General features: G+C 39.2%; 1 protein-coding gene across 5 annotated transcripts in view; it reads left to right on the forward strand.

Annotated features, from left to right (window-relative positions):
* Positions 1–22196, forward strand: part of WDFY3 (WD repeat and FYVE domain containing 3) — a 156650-nt gene that overhangs the window by 43090 nt on the left and 91364 nt on the right. For all 5 annotated transcript variants that reach the window (XM_058837336.1, XM_058837335.1, XM_058837340.1 and 2 more), the window contains 2 exons: positions 9045–9255; positions 15857–15980. In XM_058837336.1, the coding sequence (XP_058693319.1) occupies positions 9076–9255; positions 15857–15980 (304 nt within the window). In that variant the 5' untranslated portion in view covers positions 9045–9075. The remainder of the gene's footprint in view (positions 1–9044; positions 9256–15856; positions 15981–22196) is intronic.

A 22196-nucleotide genomic window follows, 5' to 3' on the forward strand; every position in this document is an offset into this window, starting at 1 on the left:
GCAAATATTTCTGCTGTTTTTCCATTCATCTCTGGTCTGAATTGCTAATTATCAGGTCTTGGGCTGTTGTATTTTGTTTTGCACTTAGGAATACTATGAACATGCAGTGTAAAACATTGGGATTATTCGCCCTTATTTACTTCCTATTGCTTCAGAAATAAACAAGCATTTGTGCCCAGGCTTTAATGCTGATTTAAATACAGATACGCTGCTGGTTTTGTTACAATCTTTCTGCCTCAGTGCTAGCAGAGAGGAATTTTATTACATCAGCCAAACATGTGCTGGTAGGATCATTTTGTTGTTTTTCTTATCCATGTTGTTAGAAACAAGGGTGGCTCTATGGAGACAAATTTTACAGGTAATGGGCTTCTACTTATTGCTCCTTCATATGCAAATTTCCTGAAGGCAGAATAAATATTTTCAGTGTATAAATGGCTGGTTTACATGGTTGCAGGAAGTTTTTGCTTTAGATTGCCGTTGAGAGGAAAACCCACTACCACCAGCACCACAAATGCGGACCATGTTCCTGTTAAAAAAGTTTGTTAGCTTTTTTAGTTAAATATGAGAACTGTGCTTAGAGTCACTGTTCTTATTACTGAATATGTCCTGTTTGGGGCTACTTTGTTTCCTGCATGGTCTTACTGTGAGGATGTACAGGCTCTCTGTCTCCTGTTCCAGTTTTGCTGTTTTCCTTTCCCATCTTCCTCACTGCACCCTCTCACTCCACATTACTCTGAAAGGTGAATAGACCAAAGCTCTCTTCCCCATGCTTGATGGTGGCTCATTGTTTCACAATTGATTCAAATGCAATAGCTTTCCTAGGGAGGCTTTTTTGCTTTCCTTGTTTATTGCGCGTGCAAGATCCACTCTCCAGAGCAGTATTTTTATTCCTCTGCATTTGTTGATGTCTGCATGCCAACCAAGCACAGCTTGTCTCTTCAAATCCCAGATTATTTTGCTTTTTTGTTTGTTTTTGTGTGTGTGTGTCCCCTCCCCTCTCATTCTCTCACCCCTCTTTTGTTTTCTAGGGGCTTCTTACCACCATTTTCTCTCCTGAATTTCATGGTTTGTCATTGCCATGCAGTTTAGATCATCAAGCTAAAATTTCAGTTCTGCTCTATTCCCAATGGGCTGTTTGTCCAGTTAATAAAAATCAGTTTATTTAGGCCTTTTGAAAACAAAACAAAACCAGAAAACCAACTTTCAAAGATACTCGAGATATTTTACCACAGAACACGTAAAGAATTCAATTAGAAGTTGCTCTCCAAGAATATTGACAAAGCAAATATTCTGTTCTGTTTTGGTTTGAGTTTTTTAACCAGTTGTTACCTATTTTCATAGTATTTTGCATAGTTTTCCTCATGCTGCATAGGTTAGTTGGTTCATAAGCTTCCGATAAAATGTTCTGATTGATTCCTCCATTTCAGATGATTTTGCTGAGGTGCAAATGTTTCTGAGATGTTTCAACTCTGCCAGCATATGTTCAAAACCAAAATGATGTTTCAGTACTTACTTTTCCTCAGTGTGTTTTGCAGCTCTGGGTGTTTATAGCAGCACTGAGGTTTGCAGGATGAGTTTGCTTATCTACTGTCTTGCCAACCAGCAGGTGTGAATGGGGATCATTCCCACCTCAAATGTCCAGTTTCAAAGTTCCAGATTAACATTTATCTGACAAATTTTAGGTTCCAGAAGTAATCTGCGGGGTTTATAATGTATTCATACTGGTTACACTGAAGAACAGAATTTCTGTTCTCTCAGTCCAAAACCTGTTAACTTACTAGGCATCATTTTTCTATAAATAAGTGCTTCAAAAATATATGTTGGTGAGAAAAGTCTCTATTTTTGTCATGTTCTGTGTCTGCTCCAGCCAAGTTGGACTTCGCTTCTGCCTGTCAGGATTTTTGTGTTACACATATTTTTGTCTCTGGTTAGCATATTTTTCTGGTTAAAAATGTCCTTTGCATTCCTTGAGTAGAGGAGGAATAGTATGTCCAGAGCTAGTTCAGACTTTGTGGCAGTCAGAGCTGGATTGCCGGCTTCCAGACCACACTGTAACAAGCCAGAAGAGTGGAAAAAATGCCTCAGTGGTATGCTTGCACAAGCATGGGCTAAAGGTTTCTTGGAGCCTGGATGTCTATGAATGAACCACCTGAAGGTGCTAATGCTGGTGTCTCCTTTCTAACATAATACCTGTACAGAGCCCTGTACTTTGATCTTCACTGTAACTGATGATTAGGGATAATGAAACATGGCAAGATTGATTTCCTTTCTGGAATGACCATTCCTCATCTCATAAAGCAGAAAGGCTTCTTTTATACATGAAGAGTTTTATTTGGTCCTCAGCCCTGCAATGGAAATATATTTCTGCCTTGCACAAATTATTGAAAACCTTTTTCTGGTATAAATATTGTCCTTTTTCTCCAACCTAAGCAGATACCATGGAGCAAGAGCAGTTTGAAGTATGGAATTTTCCACCTTCTTTGACAGATAGCAAACCTAAACTGGTTTTTGGAGATCAGATCTGTGTTTGTATGCAGATGAGGTGGTTTTAGACTTTGCATTGAAATTCAGAGATGAAAGTGTGTAGAACCCAGCAGTCAAGTATGGATTTCTGGTAGCCTTAGGGTTGGTTGGATGGTATTTCTTGGTCTTTTGTGAAAAGATGAAGGACCATCTGTTACAGGTACCTCATAGATGAGGTTTTCTGCACCTCCTAGTTGGATGCAATATTCATTATGTGCCATTTGGCTTCTGGAAAGTCAAAATTACTCTTTCAGTTCTCCTGACCTTTTTCAAATGCTGCCTTTAAACAAGTGGTGGATATAACTATTCAAATGTTACAACAGCAGATTTACCTTTTGGTTCTCAGGATTATGTGTGATAGTTCAAGACAAAATAAGAATCTGTCTTTCATTTTAGTTGAAAAAGATGTAAAGTGTAAAAAGACACCTTAAATCAACATGTCTCCAGTCTAAATAGTCTGTATTTGAGCTTTCTGGCAGTTTGCTTTTTTGGCATTTTCAGTTGTTAAGCTTGGTTGTCAGTTTATTATTGAGCTGAGAAAATGGAAGTCCTTAAGTCTTCCTTAAAGAAAAGCAGTACTTAGAATTGGGTTCATGGTGATGACAGATCACAATGAGTGCTAAATAAAGATGTAGGAAGTGGAATTATCATCATCCAGACAAAAATCACATTCTAGGTGCAGTGGCACAGATTTGTTCCTCATGGGAAAAGGTGGCACACATTTGCTGCCTTGTGCACTGTTTAATCTTTATGCTCTGTCAAAGTAACTTGTAGCTCCCTTCTGCTTCATCAAGGTGTGAGTTTTGTGCACCATCCCCAGTTGTCTGTGAGCAATGATTGCAGTCACATGCTTTGCCTCCACATGTGCATGGCTAGTCCTTCATGCTCTGAACAATGATGTTGAAGCAGGTTCTTCAGTCGCGAGGGCAGTCTGGATGGTGGGACTGCACTTGAGGTATTGGAGTTGTCTGTGCTTTTCTTGCTCGGAAATAGCAACGAAGAAAAGTGATGCAACTTCAGCTGCAGTTTGGAGGTTTTCAGCTGGGGTAGGATTTAATACTTTGGTTTCCAGGCTTTATTTTTTAGAGGTGGCAGAAGAAGTATTTGTAGTTGGGAAATGTTTTGTTATAGTAGTGCAAGTAATTTTGGGAAATGTGGTTATTAAAGCATTAGAAAATGCAATGACAGAGTTATCTTCTAGATACAAGCTTTGCATGGTAATTCAGGAGAAGAATAGGCTATTTGTAGAAGTTGAAAGCAGTACTTTATTTTCTTATTTGAACAAAATGAAGTGCAAAAAATTTGTTTGTAAAGGTCATTTTCGTTTAAGTTATTACTAAGTAAGAATATGTGCATTATGAGTCTTAGCAAGACAGCTCTCCTCCATCCCTGCAGCATAGGTCAAAAGTATCACTGTTATTTAATTGTTGTCCTTTACACTGAATATAAAACATTAACCTTCAGGAAATCTACTCTATCAGTATTTGCTATTATGTGTCATCATGAATAATTTGTGGGAAATGGAAGAAGACTGATAGTCCATGTTTTATATCTTTATCTTTCTCAATAAACAGTTACTAAAGTTCTTCATATTTGTTGAAGCACTAGGAATTTTTGTTTGCAGAGATTTCAAGGCATTAAGGTCAGATTGAGCATAAGAATGGCATTTATATTATTGCAAATAACAGAAAAATTGTATCTTTAGCTGTTATCTGACTGGAGTCAGAGAACAAGAAAAACATGTCCTGAATCAGGATAACAAGACATTTTTGTTTGTTTGTTTTTTCCTTAGAGATGTTAAAGCAAAAAATAGCTGCATTGAATTCTCAGGTTTGGATACTACACTGTGAACTGAGGCATCTCTGTAAGCAGCTCTTCAACCTGTAGAAACAGACTAGTATTAGCTCTTCTGTTCATCTAAAAAAGTCAAGATTAAGTTTTAAGGTGGTAACATAAAGTTCCTCAAGATAAGTTTTGAATTATTTCAGTGCAAAGGAGGAAAAAATCAAGCCATACACACAAAAGTCATGACCTTGAAATAATAGTGTGACCTTGAAAATCCTTGCCTGCACACCTACCTTAACTTCCTTAATGATACTTAGCAATGCAAAAAAGTGGAGTGGGAGTTACTGGTGTTTTCCTGTTGGGGGGATTTCTCAGTGAAATAGTTCCTGTTTCAGCCAGATGACTGGATGTTTAACAAGAGGAAATAATAGTGTGGGAATAGGCACTTTTATTACTGGGGCAGAATATGGGATTTGCTTCAGGCTGTCTCTTAGAAGGACCAGGCAATATTCCCCAGAGGCGAGTGTGCCAGTCCAGTCTGTCAGGGAGAGCTCATGGCATCCTTTTCAGCAACACAGCTTGCTTGTGCATGATTTTCTTTGTGTGTGAGTAGTTGTTTTGTGTTTGGTGGCAGGATTGGTGGGGGGAAGGGAATGGGAGGAAGTAGTTGTGTTACTCGCTGATGTTTTTGTCTACAAAGAGAATTTTTTCATTCCTGCTCAGCTCTAAGCACAAATGGATATGTATCTAGCCAGTAACAGCTCTTTATTGTTTCCTTTGAAGGCCAGACAATGTCTTTTTGAATAGTGCATATTGGTGATCATCTTTAGAATGTTAGTATTTACTACGTGGGTAGGGAATCTGAAATTCAGGAAAGAGGTAACAGACCTAGTGGGGAGGGAACTAATAGGTGTGGAATTTACTGATCCTAGTGGACTTGTGTGATTGAATATGGCAAGAAGACTTAAATTTTATTTTCCTGAGATAGTTGGGGTGGAGGTGTCCCATTATAATCTGCAAAGAAAGAAGTTGATTCCTGTTTCACTGCTAAGCTGCTGATGTAATACCAATATAGTGCCTGGAGAAACACTTGTGACTGTAATTACTAAGCAGATAATTACCTTGCTGCTTATTTAAATAACATCCTTTTGGAACTAGATGCGCAGCTTGGACCTATAATAGCTGTTGTGAAAATGAGTGTGTCTCATGAAGCTTCTGTCTGTCTACTTTTTTTTTTCACAAATGTTTTGATAGCTGTAGTACTATTACCCATACATTATCATACCCTAACTCAAGTTAATGATTATGTGTGTGTGTTGTTTTTCTTGAAGTGTCTTTGAGCTGTGTGAGTTGATATTTTCTGTAATGTAATTTATGACCATTTTTCCCACAGCTTCTACTAACAGTAGAAAACACTTTAAAATATTTTGAAGGGTAGAAGTTAGCTCTTACACTAACTCCAGTGAAATTTCTGGAGAATCTCATGAGTTCATCTTGTGGGATTCCCATATAAATTTAACAGAAAAGTGAAGAACCTTGGTGAATGGCTTTATATCAGAGCTGCTCAAATAGGTCAGCCTTGCTTATGCTCATGGGGAAATAAATGTGCAGCCATCCGACAGCCTGTGGAAAAAACTAAAGGACTGTTTTTAAAGTTAGGATGCTTATGCTGTGCTTTCACTGCTTCATTTCTTCTCACATGGAAGATTCTTCTGCTTTTACTGCTAAGAGAAAACTGTAATGTTTATTACAAGAGCAGTGGTTTTATTGTGCATATTTGTAATCTACTTATCAAGTGTCTTAGTTTTGTTCTGTACAGAACATGATGCTCTGCAACCACCATTAGTTAACATTTTTAGCTCTAGTAGAAGAAAGTGGGTACAATAGACTGAAATGCTTCAACTCTTGATAAACTATGTGCCTGTCACAGTGGGGCTGTGTCACAGAACTTCCACTTGCTTTGTTTGTTTTTTCAAAATAACTTCTAACTTCTTCCTCAGCTTAATAAAGCCATACACCCAACAGCTGGAGTGTTCAACTGGTGTGCCTGCTTGGACCTGCTGGGGGAAGAAAGTCATTAGGGCTGTGTAGTAAAGAATGCGGGGCAGCAGTGGGATGTACATGCCAGAAGAGGGAATGCGAGGCAGGGAAGAGACTCCTGTGCTGAGAACTGGTTTCTGTCCTTGCTATTTCCACAAAACTCCTCTTGAGGTTTTTGGAGCTGCCCTCTAATTGCATCCTTTGTGCACTGGGTGTTTAGCTCTGAGATCACACGCTGAGAGGAGAAGGACATCAGCTGGTCTCTAAGGGACACAGCGCAAGCAAGCAGAAAGATTCATGCATTACAAGGTTGTAGGATTAGCTGCTCTTCAAAGTATCTTCCAATAGATACCATATTATTAGACATCATCAGTTTTAGCACAAGGGAGGATGCGTGTGTTCATTGTGTGGATATTGAAGCTTTTGCAATGCCTGTGCTGTGGGGCATATCTGTGAAAGGAAGTTGGTTTATTAGTTGTGATGCATTCTGATCTGGCAGAGCTGAGTGGGACAGAATCCCTGAGGAAATGCACTGCTGGGTGTGCACAGCAGCATTTCAGTCCAGGTTGTAAGAACCAAAGTGTAGCATCTTGCTCAGAGGGATGAAGTAACAAAATATTGACCAGCTGCTCATGAAGCATCTGTGGAAAGAGGCAGGAGCCTCTTTGAGGGCTGTAGGAAGTGAGCGTGCAGTGTAAGACTCTACTGCAATGCATGTGCAGAGCCAGGCCAAAATCAAGCTCTACAATAATTTACAAGACTGTTGTTCCCTAACTTTGGGGTTTGCTTCTCTTAATTACTGTGCAGGGTGCTTGATTGTCATGTGCTGTAAAGAAGCAGCTGTGAACAGGTCAAGTGACTGTTACTGAAAATATTGGAATATTTTCATTTTTGGCATTAAGGAGTCTGCCAGGTCTTACTGCTGAATTGAAGTCACATGTGATGGTTGCAACTGACTGAGGATTGTGCAGATGCTTTCACTTAGTAGAATAGGAAGACTCTTTTCTATTAACTTTTTGTTCATAGGAAAAGATTTAGGTGTACTGCTTTCTCTTCTGCAGGTCTTATTCTAACCAAAGAAAACCTCAGTCAAAATGATTGTAAAGGACAAAGTAGCAGTATAACACTGTTCTTTCACTGTTTATTTTCACATGTCTAAGATTTGGGCCTAATGCTAGAGGTCCCAGAGCTGACAGCTTTCTTCCCTAGATAGATAATCTGTGCTGTGATAATCAGAGAAAATATCACTGGATTTGGGCAGACAAAGATAAATCACAGAAATTCTTTCAGCTTTCATGTACAATGTATTTCAGATGACATTGCATAGCTAGCCCACACTAGTGTTTTTTTCTAATAGGAGAGAAACATAGGAGGAGATAACTCTGGAATAATTCCAGAAGTAGTATCTACTTTGGAATTAGGTTACTTCAGGCAGGGGGGTGGGAGGAAAGTTAGGGTTAGCTCCCTCCCCTCCCCTATATTTTATGAATATTTTTTATGAACATGTTCCAGAAAGATACCTCTTTCTTGGGTTAGAGAGATAGTATTTTTCTTTTATTAATATTTCTTATTGATAGTTAATTGCCTTCACTTTTACAGCTCCAGTTTGTTATTGATATTTTCCTGGCTTTAACATCCAGTTACTCTTTCATCACAACTTAATCTTTGGGTTGGAGTTCTTCAGTAATGTCTACTTTCCCTTCGTTGCTCTAATTACAGCATCTTTGGAATCATCACTTCTCATTTTATTAATTGACCCTCTGTGGTAACCTCTCTTTTTGATAATTTAAATAATTAAGTTCTTTAAATTTCTTGCTGCAAGGCATTTTCTACTCTTGAATAATTTTTACAGCTGTTACTGCCCTTTGGTTTTTCAGCTGCATTTAAGCAGTGAGATGTAGGCATTGCAGTTCAGTGGAGAATTTCATTGTTGGTGGCATTTATATATGGAGCAGAAACTGTTTTCCATGTACTCCCCTTACTCCTTCCCTAACATGAACATGGTTGTGAGATTAGTCCATTTTGCTGCAGTGTCCAATTGGCTACATTCATTTCAGGAATTTTTCTGCTCTGACCCTCACACCTTTCATGCAAGGTTCTGCTTAACAGACTTGAGTCGCACAGTTGGAAGACTTTGTCTGTGTTGTTTTGAAGACAGAGGTGTTATTCTGCAAAGCCAGTAGCTGAGGGGTGAGATGAATGGTAGCTCCACTGGATAGTTTTGTCTGTTTGGCATAGAAAAGTCTGGAAAAAAAATCTATGCTTGTCTGTATGATAAAGCCAATGTCTGAGAGAGTTGGAAGATCTTGTGTGATTATATTTTAAAGTCCTGTTTTTATTCTAGAATTAATTTGAGAATAGTTTGCATTATGTAGATAACACTGTTGTAAATGCTGTAGGATGTGCACTAAAGGATCATAGAACTCATCCAATAAAACATACCAAAGCATTTTGCAGTGTTCAAAGCCTGGCCAGCTGTGCTTTCTGCAGAGAGTATTGGATATTTTTCTCTTTCAAGTTGTTGGCTTTAAATCCTCCAGGCACATCCTAATCAATGCCTGGCATATAAAATTAGCTAATGCTCTTAACTGCAGTGTAGTACTTATTGTGAGAGAGGGTGCCATGTATTTAAAGGCTTTGATGGAATAATGCCTCAGTCTCTTGTACTCAGCAAGTTCCTTTTCCTTTCTGAACAGGATACGAGGGAGCTTCCAGAAGTCAGCCAAGATGAATATGGTGAAGAGGATCATGGGCCGGCCCCGGCAGGAAGAGTGCAGCCCCCAGGACAATGCACTGGGCCTGATGCATCTTCGGCGCCTCTTCACAGAGCTCTGTCATCCTCCACGGCACATGACCCAGAAAGAGCAGGAAGAAAAACTTTACATGATGTTGCCGGTGTTCAACAGGGTAAGCTAGGCAATTTGCAGGAAGTGTTTCCTTTATTTGAATTGTCTGTTCATATTTCGTATTCCCAAGACCTTTTGGTTCTAGCACAAGAAGTTTTCTTCCACTGCATCCTTTCAGTTTTCCCCTTTTCCTCACACAGTGCTGTGTTAGGGCATAAACTTACGTTGGAGATTTCCTTTTTATCACTTTTTCTCAAGTGCAATCCACAGATGCATGTAAACTGATGGCTTTTCTGCAGTGCTCACTGCTATTGCAGTCATCTGATTTCCAACCTAAACTTTGGGAACAAGTTTATACCCACTCTTTTTGTGTGACAGTACTCTCCTTGAGTCTAAATAGCTCTTCTCCTTTCTTTGCATTTATTCTACTGATGCATATTTTTAGAGATAGCAATCATAGTATGTCTTGTCAACTTTGTTTGTCTGGGCTACATGAGCTGAACAATTTTAATTTGTCATGTGATGTATTTTCTATGTTCTTACCACCCTTACAGGCCTTTTTCTATGTATTGAGTGTGAACCCACCTTTGTGGACAAAGGAGATTTTGAACAAACAGTCTGTAGGGAGGGTATACAGCCACGTTTACTGTATCACTCGTATTTCACTACTCCCTTGTACTCAGGCACTGAGATTTTGTTTGGAGGCAAAACTATGGTAACTGTCACTGGAATTAATAGGAACTAAATCCTCCTGATGTCTTATATCACTCAGTTACCCTGCCAGGTTATTGTGAATAATAATTTTGATGGTAGTTTAAGGTAGAGATCTAGCTTTCTTTTTTTTTTTTCCCTGCTGTGTGCTCTTACTCGTTACTTTTGGGTGATGGATTTGTGCTTGTATATGCTACCCCAGAGAACTGGAACAATCCAAAAACTAAAAGGATGTTTTGTTGAAAGTGTGGCTTATGAAGGTGTTAGAGGCTGAGCAGCTTGCATGCTTGTGCTGGTTTTGCTGGGATAGATAGAGTTAATTTTCTCTATAGTAGCTAGTGTGGGCTGTGTTTTAGACTTGTGCTGGAAATAATGCTGATAATATAGGGATGGTTTAGTTATTGCTGAGCAGTGCTTACACAGGGGCAAAGCCTTTCTGCTCCTCACCCCACTCCACCAGTGAAGAGGCTGGGAGTGCAAATGGAACTGGTAGGAGACACAGTGACCCCAGCTGACCCAGTGGATATCCCCTACATATGATGTCGGCCTCAGCATATAAAACAGGAGGAAGAAGGAGAAGGAGGTGGGGGGATGTTCAAAGTGATTTGTCTTCCCAAGTCACTGTTACCCGTGATGGGGCCCTGCTCTCCTGGAGAAGAGAAGGCTGGGCACCTGCTTGCCCATGGAAAGTAGTGACTTAATTCCTTGTTTTGCTTTGCTTGCTTATGTGGCTTTTGCTTTCCCTGTTAAACTGTCTTTATCTCAATTCCTGAGTTTTCTACCTTTCACCCTGCTGTTTCTCTGCCCTGTTCCACCTGAGAGCAATGAGCCAGCATGGTGCTTAACTGCCAGCTGAGGCTAAACTACAACAGTACTGTGTAGAAAAATTAATCCTAATGGAGACATAGTATTACTAGGACTTTCAGTCTACTAGGTAGTGTGCTTTAGTGGATGGATTACTTGAGTGCCATTCTGTTGCTCTAGGCCTTATTTCTACTGGTAACCTGTTGTGTGAGTTTGGGAGAAGTAAGCTCAGTTCATATGCCTCCTCTTTAATTTATCTTCTTGGATTATATGCCTCTTAGTTATGGACTTTCTTGATTTGTTTTTACAAATTAGCACAGTAGAATTTTAATCTTGCCTTGAGCCCATGAAGGTTATTTTGATGCAGTTGTGCTTAGAAATCTCCCTCTGGTGGTTACATGAGGCTGATGTTTCTGGAAAATAGAAGTCCCCCACTTGAGCTTCTTCAGCACTTAACTCTGATATGCAGGTGGAGAAGAATTTTTTCTTAGCCTTTGTGGTAACTACTGGCAGAAGCATTATATCTATAGAAATTGCAGTTGGTGATACTACTGGGTTTAAGTAAAACTAGTGTAACAATGCACGTACAGCAATCTAAAGAAAGACTTTGATTAGACTTCTGAGATAAAAAAACACAACAGTTAAGTGTTAATTTCTCCATTGTTTCTGCCTTTTCTCTTTTCTGTTTTCTTTCTTAATACACATCCCCCCCTCTCTTTATGCCACATACTGGCTTGGTCCTAATTCTCAGCTCCTCCTCTGGACTCTGCTGAAGCCTAGTTGAAGTTACTTCATGTCTTTGCACCACTTGTTCTAACTGTCCTTCATTCAGCTCATGTGCTGAAGCATTCTGAAAACCAAATCAGTAGCCCCAAGTTTTCCTTTTACTTCATCAAAATCAGCTTTTGTCTAAATAATCTCAGGTACCATTTATATTTTTGAACAGATTGATGGTTTCTCTGATTTCTATTTGTGTGAATGCATCTTGGCTACTCTTTTCCTCAGTTTTCTCCTTTTTTGTAGTAGCTTTTCCTTCCCCAGGTTCCCCATGTCTCTTCTATTCTTTGCAGAATCCATCTAGTTTTGTTGCTGGGCTCTTTTCTCTGAGTCCTAGAGACTCTTCTGTACCCTTCTTCACTGTGAAGTGAACATGCTGAAGGCACATTCTTATGCCAGATATTTTGTTTTTCAGTCCTGCTTCTGGTTGTTTTCTTCTTCTTTCTTCTTCTCCCCCCACAGTTTCCTTGTTTAGTTTAAACATCACTGTCCTCAAGCTCTACCTGCTTTAAGCTTGTGAACTTCTTGGAGCTGTCCTTCAGGACACAAATACAGGCTGTTACCAGATGTTGTCACTTCAGTTTTCAGTTACAAAAATCTGGATCATAGCTTGGCATACTGAGGAAAGCAGCTGTTGTTTCTGCTCTTTCACTGCCTTTCTTGCAGACCTTGACAACTATTATCAGTCATGGATGAACTGGGATAGTGTACCCCAACAAAACTGATTTTTCTTGATCAGTCAGGTCCTATCCTGTCTCTGTTATAGGGGGATCATGTAAAGGCATTCTTGTTTTCTTGTATTCAAGAGACTGAGCAGTTGTGATGCCATCTATTTCTGCTTTTGCAGTTTGCCTCTTTAGATTCCTGGTTAATGCCACCTTCTTCTTTTGATGTTCACATACGGAGTCGGCTGTGGTTTCCTCGGCTTACCTAGTTTTATGTCTTCAGGAGTGTCAACTCTTTTTGGTACAGCTTGTTTTGGAACAATCCTGCTAGCTTAGTAACTGCAGGTCACAGCAGGACAAGCTCTGATTGGAATAAAAAATAGTATAAGAAAAAAATCTCATTTTCTAAAGAGTCTTGGAAGCTATTTTCAGTGGCAGATACGGTAAATTTTGGTTCACTCTAGAGTTCTGACACAACTTTTCTCTGAGGAGGGACACTTTTGCTGTCAGGAAACACGAGAACATTATTAGAAGTTCCTTTCTAATTTTTTTTCTTGTTTCTCAAACATAATCTTTAGCTGCATATGTTTTAAATGATCCTTAAATAATTTGATTCAAATTCAGACTGCATCCATCCATCAGTTACTTTGCATGGCTATCTTTATTCTGGTCAGGAATTTTAAATGTGATTGAGTACTTTTTCTGTTACTGCCTTAAGAAAAGATTATGAGGGTGTATCATAAGAGCATTTTCTCTCACAAGATTGGGATGTCTGTATTAGGAGGAGAAACTTCAAACAAATTGTGACTCTCAGATCAAAACTTTATGCCATTCTTTAATGTGTAATCCAGAATGTCTCCTGTATGAGAGTGGTGAGCTTTTGGAAGTGGGAGCTGCATGTGTTTGGCTGGAATCAGTGTGTGAGTGTGTGTGCACACAAAATGCAGTAAGGAGTCCTGAGAGAAGTGTTATTTTGGCTGAGCGCAGAGCTCTAGAGTGAAGAAAGTAACTCTGCTTCCCAGAGGCATCCAAGTGGGCAGTAGCAGACAGCCAGTTAAATAACCAGGGTATCCAGGAGCTTTTTTTAGGCTTTCTTGCTTAGCAATGGAGTTGAGGTTTTTTTCCTTTCATCAGAGGTATCTCAAGTTTTGTGCAAAATGCAGCTTCATCTCCTTTTTACTTTTTTTTATTTTGAGGATTATTAATCAGTAAATTCAGTAGAGCTAAAGCATTAAGTCTGGTTTATAGATAGAGCATGTCTCAAACCTGCTGTGCATAAAACCATCTTGATAGTTCTGGTAACGAGTGGGTTTACAAACCATTTATTTTTCTTCATTGTTCAGGGAGGCTTATGAAATGATGAATCACATAGTAATGAAAAGCTAAATTGGTGCATAATTAACAAAAGATCAGCCCCATGGAAGAGCAGTCAAAAGGCTTCTTTCAGAGTTCAGTGAGTTTGTGGAAGCATTGCTTTACCAATGTGGTGGTAATGCTCGTGCAGTGTGTGAGAAAAGTGGATGGAATGATGAAGAGGCTGGTTTTGAATAAGTGGTAATATCATTACATTATCTTGAAAGAGCCTTGCTTTTCCTTATTAAAAAGACGATTTACTGCTAAAATGTGTAAATCCTGCTTCTGGTTTTTACTACTACTTTTAGTCAAAGGGTATATAAATATCCTATGGAGATGCTTATTCTACATTGTGCAAATTTGGTCATGGGGAAACTAATTAAAATTCACTTTACCTCAGTTAACCTTTTACTGTAACTTTGAGTTATCTGCATTTCCTAGGAACTGCTGACAAATCTGAGCAAGCTCAAGACGGGTAACAGGGCCAATAGTTTTTCCTCTTCACTTGGTCTAGGTGTGAAAGAGCTTTAAACAATTAGTGAAGACTAATGTGCATTCTGGTCTAGATAATCTTGTTTATGTTATGTGAACATGCAAACCTCAAGGCCCTCTTCCCTTTTTACAGCCTTGTGGAAGTTAGGGGCTCTTGGATAAATTGGGGGCTTATGCAGACAACTGCAAAAGGAGGTCTTGTGAAATATTCAGGGACACTAGGCATGTTGTGTAGCCTGTAATTCAAATAAGGGGTGTTTTTCTTGGTCTGCAGAAAACAGTTGTCTGGTAATGTAATGTCTGGTCTCCCATTTGCTTGCTTTAATGATAATGGTGGTTGAAATTTCCAGTATGAGAAATATTTAAACCTTTGGTGAAAACTATTTTTATTTTGAGGAAACTGAGCGTTCCATTTCAATGTTTTATTTTTGGCTCCATTTTATCATGACTTTGCAATGGAAGTAGACAGGAAAAATATTTTTGGCTGTTTTGTGATGTGCCAGAGCAACTGATACTAAGCGAGGTAAGAAGTCAAACTTCAACAAAGGTTATTCTCCCTTCTGCCTTTTAAGCCTTCTTCAGTGACTTAGGGCTGGCACCACAGTTACCTTGCATAAGCCAACCGTACCTGTTGGCTGTAATCATGGATTTCACTGAATGTCCCTACACTTGAGAATGACCTCAGCCGAGTATGTCAGCAGCTCAGCTGTAGTAGGATAATTGGGTCACCCAGAGAAGGGATACAAGGGTGAAGCAGATGCTGAGTCCAAATCAACTGTACTGTTGTAGAGCACATCCTCCTTCAGGGAGGCCGACATAACCTGGAGAAGCTGTAGAACTTAACTTTTGCTAGAAAAATACTGTCATCTTTTATGCTCATCAGAGACATTCCTGAATGTTACATAAATATCTATAAGAGAGAAAAATTTATCCAAGCAGAGACTGTTCAGGTGTTTAGCAGGCTATTCTATTTCTTCAGCACTAACACAAGTGATGATACCATATTTGGATAGCATGCTTTGTTTGATAATTAATATCATGGGTTATTGTGACCCCCCCCCCCCCCCCCCCCCCCCCCCCCCCCCATTTTTAGTGCAAGTTTTACATTGGAAACATGGATAAAGACTCCTTTTTTGTGCAGTCTTGAATGAAGAGTAAATTATTGTAGCACCTAGCTAATCCATTTTGAGATAATGTGTTCCACAGCTTAGTGCAATACCACAGAGTTAACACATTTCTCCCTGTTATATGTGATCTAATGCATTATTTAATAACAAAATCAATACTTAATCATTAAAATTAAGTGACAATTTATTTAAAAAAGCCTGTTATGTTCAGGAGGATCTCAAAAGAGGAGAGTAAGTCCTTGATATCAGCAACATGGGAGGCTTCCTGGTATTGTCAGTTTATTGAGGAAGGACATTGCAGGGCAGTTCGAATTCTTAGTCCTTTTAAAAGACTTTACACATGTCATTCTATTGAGGTCCAATAGATGGTAAAGGAGCTGATCTTAAAAACAGAAGTCCTGTTGGAGAATTTGGTCTGGTGCCTGTTCTTGACCCCATTAGGTGCAATCTCAGTCTTCTGGGGTTCTGCAGGGCTTTTGTCTTGCAAGAAAACTTAAAACTTTCTTTTCCCCTCCATTCATCAGATTTTACCTCCTTGAATGAGATCTGAATTCCAACTCTGAACATATCTTAGAGCATGCACTGTGCAAACCACTGCAGTGATGATTGCTGCGGCATGTAAAGAAAAACCTGTAATCTCCATAGCAATATTTCTTCACAGAGGAACATGGTGGTTTGTAGTGATCCTCGTAAAGTGAATGATTTTAATGCATCCATTTTTCTCTTGGTTTAGGTGTTTGGAAATGCTCCTCCAAGTACAATGACAGAGAAATTTTCTGACCTCCTGCAGTTTACTACTCAAGTGTCACGATTGATGGTGACTGAAATTCGACGAAGAGCATCGAATAAGTCCACAGGTATTGCATGGGGCATGAGGGTGGCCTTTTCTACATCAGTGCATCATGATTTTCAGGTTGGTCAGAATGCTATGAGCTGCCATTCACAGCAACTGTACAGGCTCAGAAACGGAATTTTCAGTAAAGAAAATGTATTGTTTTTTGTTCCTTTGGACTGAAAGAGAGGAGGAGAAAGAAGTTTCTTCCCTGGGTTATGGAGAAAGCTGAGTTCCACAAAATTCCATCAGATGAGAGAGAGAGAGGCATGAGCTGAGTTGCATGACCTACTGGGAGAAGGAGGCCGAGAACATGCATGTGAACAGCTTCTTTATCTTGCCTGAGGTGCCTGTTGGTGGTGTGTTGTGTCACTTGGATATGTTAACAATCCAAAACTATGCATTTTAAATTATCTGCTGGCCAGGAAGCTAATAAGATGTGAAAGTACACCAAGTCCCACATTGGGACCAAACAGTGCCAGTCCTAGAAAAATGTCAGTGGACTCCTCCTCTGATTATTAAATGTCAGGGTGAGATTTGGTTCTGTTGACCCCTGAATGTATCAGAACCTGATCTTGTACAGGCAGTTGTGTAACTGAGGACAATGCACCAAGAGGGCAGTTTCATTAGCTTTCCTCTTAGACTTCCTTTTCTGAAGAGGAGTGCTTCCAAGAAGTATCAAGTCTTTGCCTACTAGATAATTTTAAGATCTGTGCTGTGTTCTCAGTTTGGATTTGGTGGTAAATGAGGACTGGAAAAGGCTGTGAAAATTACTGTGCAAGAAGTCAGGAGTCACAAACTGTGCCAATTACAATATATTTCCATTTTAAGTAGAGTGACTAACAGTGAAGCAGTGAAACATTCCAGATGGCTAAACAGATATCATAGACAAAACCTGTTCTTTATGGGTAAACAGCCACAAAATGTCTTTTCTTTGAGTATTAGGGGGAAATAAATGTCCAACAGCCGTGCTGGCAGAACAGAGGTGTTGGCTTGACCTTTTTTCGTGGGGAACATCTGTTATGCCTGCTAGTCAATTGGATTCTGCCGGGAATAACCATTTTTGTGTGTTTATTACTTCAGCCATAGCTCTGCTTGTTGCTCCAAGATAATCCTATCCTTAAAACCTCACAAGTCAGAGGTAGATTTTTTGTTGATGGTGGTGGTTTGGGGTTTTTTTTGTGTTTTCCGGCCCACTTAGAACCTTGACCACAATGACTAAAAAGACACTTTAGTGCTCTTCTAAGCTTCAGTGTAATGAATACCAATATTTCTGTTAAAACAGAAAGCAGTCATTTTTCCTCTGTTATCAGGATTGCTGTTACTCTGCTCAGTAAACCCTTTTTAGACCTCAAAAAAGCCTGATGTGTCCATGTTCTGCAATTGCATTGTGACTCTTGGTGGGACTAGTGAGTTGCAGTTTCCTCTCCAGAAATAACCGATTAACAAGATGTTAAAATTCAGTTTCTAGACTTCTGTGTTAAAATTATTAGAGCTAGATACATACTTCCTGTGATGCTGATTTAAAAAACTATTAATTATTGGCTTTTTAGAATATGTTTTATGTTAGAGACATCATACTGTGTCTGTGGATTGTGAGGACTTTTGCATAATTATTTTTTTTTTTTAAACTTCCATTCTTTTTGTGTCTCAGAGAAAAAGATATAACAGATCTTAATAGTTGTTGACAGATAATTGTATCTCCTAGCATGTTTTTAAAAGTAAAAATATTCAGCAATGACAACATGCAGGAAATGTGTCTCATAAAGCACAAGGGCAACTTCCTGATGGTGTGAAGTGCTCCATGTAAGCCAACAAAATAGCTAAGCCTGTGTTAGAGACAAGCTTTCCATACAATCGAAAGTCAACTTTCGATAGTTAATGACAGGGAAGAAATTTTGCAAGAACTTGATTTCTCTAAGTGTGTTGGCAGTATTTTACTGTGGGAAATGTGGTATGGTTAAATCTTGCCTTCAGTATGTTGGTTGTTGTTTTGTTGTTTTTTTTTCCTTTGCTTTTTATTTTATTTTTTTCCTAATCCATCTGATAATGGAACACAGGGCAATTATTTTCATCAGGCCTTTCAATATTTATGCTAATAGCTATGTGAGTAATGCCTGCCATGGTGGAGGCATATCTCAGTTATTCTTGGCAGACTGTAGTAGTTTTCTCAGAACAGTATTTTGTAATTCAGTAGTAACTGTGCCAGCACCCTGTTTTAAGTGGTCTCTGAACATTGCCATTGTAGTTGTGTGTTCAGCTACAATTTCAGCTGCCTTATTTCTCTGGTAGGGATAGTAAGAAAAATGAAGAAGTTAAATCTGAGTTAAATTATCTTGAAGGTTTCAGTCTTTGCTGTACAACAGTGATGAATTTCAGGTGACAGCAGTAACTGTTTATGAGGATTAGTGAATAGTTTCCCTTACCATGGAGTAACTAGTCTGTTTAGAAGATGGTGCGGTCATGGGTGAGATAGCTCTATATGCTTGAGATTTTCAGCTGCCCCATTTGCCACAAATAAGTCAAATCTTGTGTCTGAATTGATCAAAAAGTTGTGATAGTACTATGTAAAACACATGTTCAAACATCTGTTTCTAGTGTAGTCTCAGTTCTGAAATTAACCTTTCTTTGGGGAGCAAGTGCATCTGGCTCAGAGTTGAAAACAACTTCTGAAAAAAGGGGCAGGGACAGCTGAAACTTGGTAGAACCAATGTGGCCACTAATGGCTACTGTGGCTGGAGAGGAAGCAACACTTCCATTTAATGAATTTTTCTAAAGACATACTCTGGATGCAGTTGGTGGTTCTGTGATTTTGCAGATAATCCAACAGCACATCTTTAAAGTTGCTGGGGAAGGAATTGGAGAATATTCTGAGTTGGAAGGGTGCCACAAGGATCATCGAGTCCAGCTCTTAAGTCAGTGGCCCCTACATGAACTGAACCCACAACCTTGGTGTTATTAGCACAAGGCTCTGACCAACACCTCTCTTTTACTCTAAACAGCTTCTCATCTTTCATCAGTTGAGGGTGTGCAAACCTGTGATTTGGTACCTGATAGCAGTTATTCCATTTTTACTAAAATGAGTTTATAACTCAGTCCTTTCCATTGTCTGCATCTTGAGCACACCAAATGACATCCAGTCAGGGCCTATTATTTAATGCATTAACATTTATCCCAAGGAGATTGAGAATGACTCCCTAAGCAATGGCCAGTCCTGCTACCTGGAAACTCATACTGTAGACAGAGGATGATTAAGTGGTTGTGAGGACTGGAGAAAATGAAGAAGGGTAGAAAACTGAATAATGAGAAAGCAAAGTGGTACATCCCAGGTCTGGAACTTTTTTGCTTCCTTTTGAAGACAGTTTCAAAAGTTTGGTTTCTTTTATGATTTTATTTGGCTAGTTAGTGTACATCACTGTTTTGTGCACCTTATAAGTTCAGTTAAATTGTTTCTCTATTAATTTCAGTCAGTTTTTCATTTCATATTTACAGCATTTTCTGTTTGTTTTTGTTTCAGTATTTAATACTGAGTGCTAAATTTATTTTTAATGTTCTGCTAGGCTTTTCTGTTAATCCTTCCTACCTCCAGCACTTTCAGTTGTTGTTTATACCCTCTGAATGGTGTAGTGATTTTTTCTTTCTAAAAGGTTTTTTTTGGGGGGGGAATGAGGGGTGGGTTGGTTTGTTTTCAGTTTGGGGTTTTTTTTCACCCTTCTTTTTATTTTTTAGGGAATTTTTTCTTTGGTTTTTTTTTTTTTAATTTTTTAGTTTGTAGGTTTTTTTGTGGGGGGAGGGGTTCTGCCCGCAGTTTCTTTCTTTTCCTTTTAATTTCACAGATCTACTCAAACTGTTTCACCACTGAAAATGCTTTTAACCTCCTCAGGCATTTTTCTAGCAGATCTGCTGAAAGAATATCATTATCTCATCTTCAAATCATTTTGGAAGATCAAGTTGATAAAAATTCATCATCATCGCAGAAAACCACATCAGTGGTTTGTATTTGGCCTCTGACAATGCCTGCCTTTATTCTTCTTAAAGTTCCATTAATCTGCAAACTCTGTTTTTATTGTTTTGGGTTTTTTTTTGCAGTTTATCTCTGTCAGTCAGCAGAACTAATTTTCTGTTTGTCCTCAATCCATAGAAGTTAGTATAATTCGTTTAGGTGCATCTTGCATTTGGGTGAATTACAGATGATAGTTGAAGGAATTTTCTGCTACTAAGGTACCTTTCAGGCTCTTCCTCTAATGAAACTAAAGTTTTCCTATAGGGGGGATCTTTGTCAATAAAATAAGTGTACTTAGGGACTGCTTTCAGACTTCTTTGGGTATGTTAACTTTTATTCTGCTGAGAATGAAAGTTGGAAATGATTTCACCTGCTGGGATTGCACATCTTGTTTTTTTCATTACATATGCATGTTTTTCCTGCTCTGTCTGGGACTTTGCTATATGTGGTGACTGTGGTTTGTGTTTATTGAAATTGCTCTGAAAGGGAAAAAGAAGTGTCCTGTCAGCTACTATTCATCAGGAGCCAGTTCTGATCAACAACTTATATATCTTACTGCTTTTGGTCAACTTTCTGTCTCTTACTTTTAGTGCTTTCTACCAGATCTTATGCAAGGCAAGTGTAGTGCAATATAGAGCATTTCCAAGGGATCCAAAAAGGCCTGTTCTTTTATCATCTGTGTTAGTGAGGCTAAAAGCTGGCACAGTCGAGTTGTTTTATCTCTGGATGAGTAGCTCTCCAATTCTGCCCACTGCAAAGGCATCAGCCACTTCATATCTGCCACGTGTGATGACAGCCCAACTCTGCTCCTGGTGATGGAAGGCAGGCTTTGTGCCATCACATTTTTATTTGGTTGATACTTTGTCACAGTATTGTCACAGTACAGCTGGCCTGGACCGGACAAAGTGAATCTGACCATAACACTAATCCAATTCAGCTAGTTCATGCCTGAACATGTCCCTGGATAAGTTACAGAGGACCCTTGGCCAGCCCCATCCAAGCTGAGAGGAAAGCACACCACTGGCCAGGAAGCTGGGCAGGGAGGAAGATCTCAGCCAGTGGCCATCTAGCCCAGGAGATTTGAACTGGGTATTTAAGTGAGTTCTGAATAATAAACGAGGCTGTTTTGTCTCATGAGCACCTGGAGCACGAGTTGTGGATTTTTGTCTCCCCACCCACAACCGTTGTGTTACAGATACTTCTCTCTTGCTATCTAGGTATTTGGAATTATTTGTACTCTGTAACTTTAGGTACCTGACTGTGTCTTGAGGTATTTCCCAAAAGAAGTAGCAAAGACTTCTAGAAGGCTCCATTAGAGAAGGGATCCTTGACTTCAGTTTCACCTTCACTACCCCCTGACACACCCATCCATACCTTTTACTGCACCTCCCCTCCCATCCTTGGCACACGCACAGATATTTTTTCACTAATATTCCCCTCCAGAATAAGCCATCCAGAGGTCTGATGATGGTACTATATGCTGTTTATGGTTCTAGACGATCTAATTAAAAGCTTCTTGTACTGAATTTGCCCTTAGTGCTGTTGCTATAGGAAGCAACACTGTTTGCAGTGCTTGGAGCACTCATTTTTGCTACACATCTGAATGAGTCTAATCCCACTGATTGCTACCTGTTGATTTTCTGATGTCCAGGATGTAATGCATCTCTTACACGTGAAACAAATTTTGTTGTTTGATTCTACGAAGCCTCTATCCCATATATACTGAATCCATGAAAATCTCATTCCATGTTAACCATGTAACCACACAATCATGGTCATACTCATGTGTACATGCTTGCACAGTTGTCACAAAAGGTATCTTGACATATTATTTTATAGGTTTTTCTCTTTGCCTTTTTGCTGGTTTTACTAGTTAGCATATCTCGCTCCTGAATTGGCTTTCTTCTGCAGCAGAAGTGGAAGGGCTAAGGCCATCAGAGTAGGGCACATAGAGGATGTAATATTAAATGATGACTAGGACACTTCAAAAACAGGGAAAAGGTACAAAGAATAAATTAAGTCTAGTGCTGATGATAGAAGTTAATCTTAAATGATAGTGCTATCAAATTTGCTCAGAGCAGATGAGAAGAGAACGTCTTCCAGCACTTAAAATGCTGTCTGTGTTTTAGGTAGTGCTTAATGAAGAGTGACAGTTTTAAAACTGCTATTTATAGTGTTCAACTGCTATGCCAGGATGCCAGCAGCATGGCAACTTTTTCAGAAGCATGGACTTAACCT

Source organism: Poecile atricapillus, chromosome 4, assembly GCF_030490865.1.
Source record: "Poecile atricapillus isolate bPoeAtr1 chromosome 4, bPoeAtr1.hap1, whole genome shotgun sequence".
NCBI classification, from domain to species: Eukaryota; Metazoa; Chordata; class Aves; order Passeriformes; family Paridae; genus Poecile; species Poecile atricapillus.